Source organism: Mus caroli, chromosome 9 (assembly GCF_900094665.2).
Source record: "Mus caroli chromosome 9, CAROLI_EIJ_v1.1, whole genome shotgun sequence".
Classification (NCBI taxonomy): Eukaryota; Metazoa; Chordata; class Mammalia; order Rodentia; family Muridae; genus Mus; species Mus caroli.
The window spans coordinates 55227255-55231048 of NC_034578.1; the positions used below are offsets into that span (position 1 = coordinate 55227255).

Sequence of the window (3794 nt, forward strand, 5' to 3'; positions counted from 1 at the left end):
GTGTGTGTGTGTGTGTGTTCACACATGCGTGTGAGGGTATCCACAGAGGCCAGCAAAGAGCATCTGATCCCTTGGAGTTGGAATTATAGATGTTTGCAAGCCACGTGATATATGTGTGCTTGGATGTAAACTCTGTGGTCTTCAATGATAGAGCATCAAGGCTTTTTAATCACTAAGCCATCTCTCCAACTCAGTGAAACACGGCTTTCCTATGGTGTTCTCTGTAAGATCAAGGTGGTACCTCAGAATATGAGAGAGCTGAGAAAGGGACTCCCTTAGAGGATGCATAGACTGGCTCTCTACAGGGAAGGTAGGTTCAGTCTTGGGGAGGTCTAGGTGACACCTTAAAAAAGCAAGAGTTAGGAATAAGACTTACTCCTGGGAGACAAGCATGAATGGTGGCCACTGGCTGAGTTCATCAGGAGAGAAACCCACACAAGGGTTTCCAGCACGCTCAGCAGGAGGGGTGAGCCGCAATGAAGCCTAAGGTCTACACAGACACTGGCAACCATTGGAAGTAGAAAGCTGGGTGGGTTGGGGGTGCCAGGCAGAAGTTATGGGATGAGAAAAGACAAGGACCAATGACAGACATCCTGATCTCAGAGACATAGAGGATCCTGGGAAAGCTCACACAGCCCAGAGGGAGGCACTGGGAAGCTAGACCTAGCACACAGATCTACTAAAGGCCAAACCCAGAGAGTGACGGTCCACCTTGGCATGAAGGTGAGCTTGAACCCTCTTTAGATCCCCAGGCACTGAAGGTGCCTACTTGAACTAGTGCTGACCTGGAAACGAGAGATTTAAGTGAGTCCTCCAGTGTGAGTCTCAATTCTAGCATTTGACCACATGAGGGCAGTAGAGGCAACTCCGACTAATGCAATGGTGGCACTCTAGTCGGCAGGGAGAAGTGCGGCCCTTCTTCGCCCAGTTGAGTGAGATCCACCTTCAAGGCTCCTGGGGCTTCACAGTTGGACAACAGACTTTTTTTCACACCAAAGAAGTGCCCATTGGAAAGCACATCTCACTCAGAAGGTCTCTGAGCAAGCCTGTGTCTGCCCCAGAATCCCACCCACCCTCTAGATTCCAGGAAGGTACTTTGTGGTCCAAGTAAGAGGCACAAGTACCATGGAAAGCAAATGTGACAAAAGATTTATCAGCTCAAGAAAACAAGTCCCTTAAAGACTCCTCACTGGGGGAGGCTTTGGGATATCTGAAATCTATATGAACACCAGTATTTTTACACTGATATCCCAGTTAGGGCCTAGAGGAGAGGTAGCTGCTCCCTCAGCTCTTCCTCAGCTCACCGTCTCCCCTTACCTGTGATGGTGACTGAGCCGTGAGCATCTTGCTGCAACACCGGGTTGCGTACCAGGCAGCTGTAGGTGCCGTTAGCACCCAGCACCACCCTCAGCACGCTGTGAACATCGAACAAGCCCCGCTCGTTGGCCATCTGGGATGTGGTCACATTGCCAGTCAAGGGCACTCCCTGTCCATCCTTCCAGAACACCTCGGCCTCCGGATAGCCCTGGTAGCTAGAGCACGTGATGGTCACCATGTCCCCTGGACGTAGGTCCTTGTTGGGCTCCAGGGTCATGCTGGGCTTCGAGTAGGGGGCTGGAGGGTGGCAGAGGGCAGAGAGCGATGACAGTCAGCACAGGGGAATCCAGTGGAGGAAGGACACAAGAGGCTGAGGGTCAGGAGCCAGCTCTGGGGCTTTCTTTGATGGTGGTATGAGCAGTGGGACAGGGGATGGGCTGCATGCAGGGGACAAGGAGGGGGAAATGCTCCCGCCTGTGACTCAGCTGCCACCTGCAGGCTGGCAGCAGCATTGCGAAAGTTCCAGATGCCCACAAAGCAGGGGGAGCTGCCCTCATCAGCTACATACATACACGGAACCCTCAAGAACACACTGCCCTGTGCCAGCGGGGAAGAATGCTGTGCTGCTGGGATAGGCCTGCCCTGGACCCAGCCCCCCAGGGAAGCTGCACACCAGATATTTGGTGTCTGAGTTGCCAGATGAGGATAAAATGGGCCAGGCTGAAGCCAGGCTCGAGGGTGGGGTGGGGTTTCAGGGGGAGAACAGCATATTGTGTTATCACTGTCCATCAGGGATACCACAGGGTCTTCAGAGACCTGGACCTCCATGTCTCCTGGGTCAGAATCACAGAGACCAAGCATTAAGGAGGAATAGGACCTCTGCAGCCGTTCCACAGCCTCTTCTCCCATCAAAACCCAGGCCTCCTTCCTCCTCATTCTCTCGAGACAGATTGAGTCTCATATCTGATTTTTCATAGCAGGCTGGTCTTGACTGACAAGAGCCATCCCTGGGATCCAGACTTAGGGTGATAGGATCATCGAGAGTCCCGCAAGAGCAAACCCCTTCCCCGCAGAACTCCTTTCCCTCTCCTGTGCGTGACCTGCTGACCCAGATGCATCTCCATCCTTTCAGGAGGTTTCTACGGCCTTGGAGTCTGGGGAGTCAAGAAGGCCTTCTATCAGTGGCTCCCCGCTACCTGCAGAGCCCTCCCCCACCATCCTATCACAATCAAGCATCTCACTTGTTAGGAGACTGGAGATAAGGAACTAACTTGCTTTAACTTCAAGTGTAATTGATAAAAGCTATAACCCTTTAAGTTACTCCCCTTTAAGGTGCCACTTACAACCAAAAGCTAAAAGCCCATGGGGCTTCTGTGGATTGTGATGATCCTACTGTAACACCAAGTTGAGTACCAGGCATCTGTAGGTGCCATTAGCATCCTGGACTACTCTAAGCATGCTGTGCATATCAAACAAGCCCTGCTCCTTGGCCACCTAAGATTCGGTCACAAGGCCAGTCTGCTGAGCCCTGCCGAAGCCTCTGGGCAGCCCTGGGAGCTGGTGCATATGATGTCACCTTGTCCCCAGGTTGTTGGGCTCCCAAGTCATGCTGGGCTTTGAGTAGAAGGCTGGAGGGTGGGAGAGGGCAGGGATCATCAGCAACAGCATCCGTGCAGGACATGGCGCACAGGCTGTTAGCGCAGGCTCATCAGTGGTACAGCAGCGTGTGAGAGGCCACATGCAGAAGGATGAAGAGTGGAAGCAGAGGGTACCCCTCTCCATGCTCACCGGCCACCTGCAGGCTAACAGCAGCACTGTCAAAGTCCTGGATGCTCACAAAGCAGGTGTAGCTGCCCTCGTCGGTTACTCGGACGCGCTGCAGCCTCAAGGACGCATTGCCTTGCACCAACAGGTCAGGGAAGAGCGCTGTGCGGTTGGCGTAGGCACTGCCTTGGTCCCGGCCCTCCGTGAAGCTGTGCACCAGCTGTTTGGTGTCTGTCAGCTGCCAGATGAGGTTGAGCTGTGCCAGACTGAAGCCAGGCTCTGGGGAAAAGGAGCAGCGTAGGGTGGCATCCGTGTCCACCAGGGCCACCACGGGGTCTTCAGAGACCTGGACTTCCACAGCTCCTGGGGGTGAGTTGGAAGGGGTAGGGCAGTTAGGAAAGATGGGGTTTCTCAGGGTCTCTCTCTCTCCTTTTCCAGCTACCTCTAGGCTTTGCACATGATTCCTTTCAGGTCAGAGGCTCAGAGTAAGTTCCTATCTATGTTCCTCACTGCAGGCAGCTATGTGCCAACATGAATTAGAAATGCGACAAGGACCAAGACCCAGGTCATACCCCAGAGCTCGTTTATGTCGGAATGGAAGGCAGGCGGTTTGTGATGGACACAGATGTGCGTCAGCTTGTGATTAGACAATGGGGGGAGGGGGCTTAGTGTTAGAGCATCACCCAGCTTTGGATCCTCTCTATTCTAAAAAA

General features: G+C 53.4%; 1 protein-coding gene across 1 annotated transcript in view; it reads right to left on the reverse strand.

Moving 5' to 3' along the window:
- The window catches only part of Cd276 (CD276 molecule), a 32981-nt gene that overhangs the window by 10966 nt on the left and 18221 nt on the right, over nucleotides 1-3794 (reverse strand). Inside the window, 9 exon segments of the mRNA XM_021171960.2 lie at nucleotides 1318-1617; nucleotides 1806-1924; nucleotides 1926-2006; nucleotides 2008-2072; nucleotides 2074-2194; nucleotides 2711-2846; nucleotides 2849-2904; nucleotides 2906-2945; nucleotides 3106-3444. Of these exon segments, the coding sequence (XP_021027619.1) occupies nucleotides 1318-1617; nucleotides 1806-1924; nucleotides 1926-2006; nucleotides 2008-2072; nucleotides 2074-2194; nucleotides 2711-2846; nucleotides 2849-2904; nucleotides 2906-2945; nucleotides 3106-3444 (1257 nt within the window).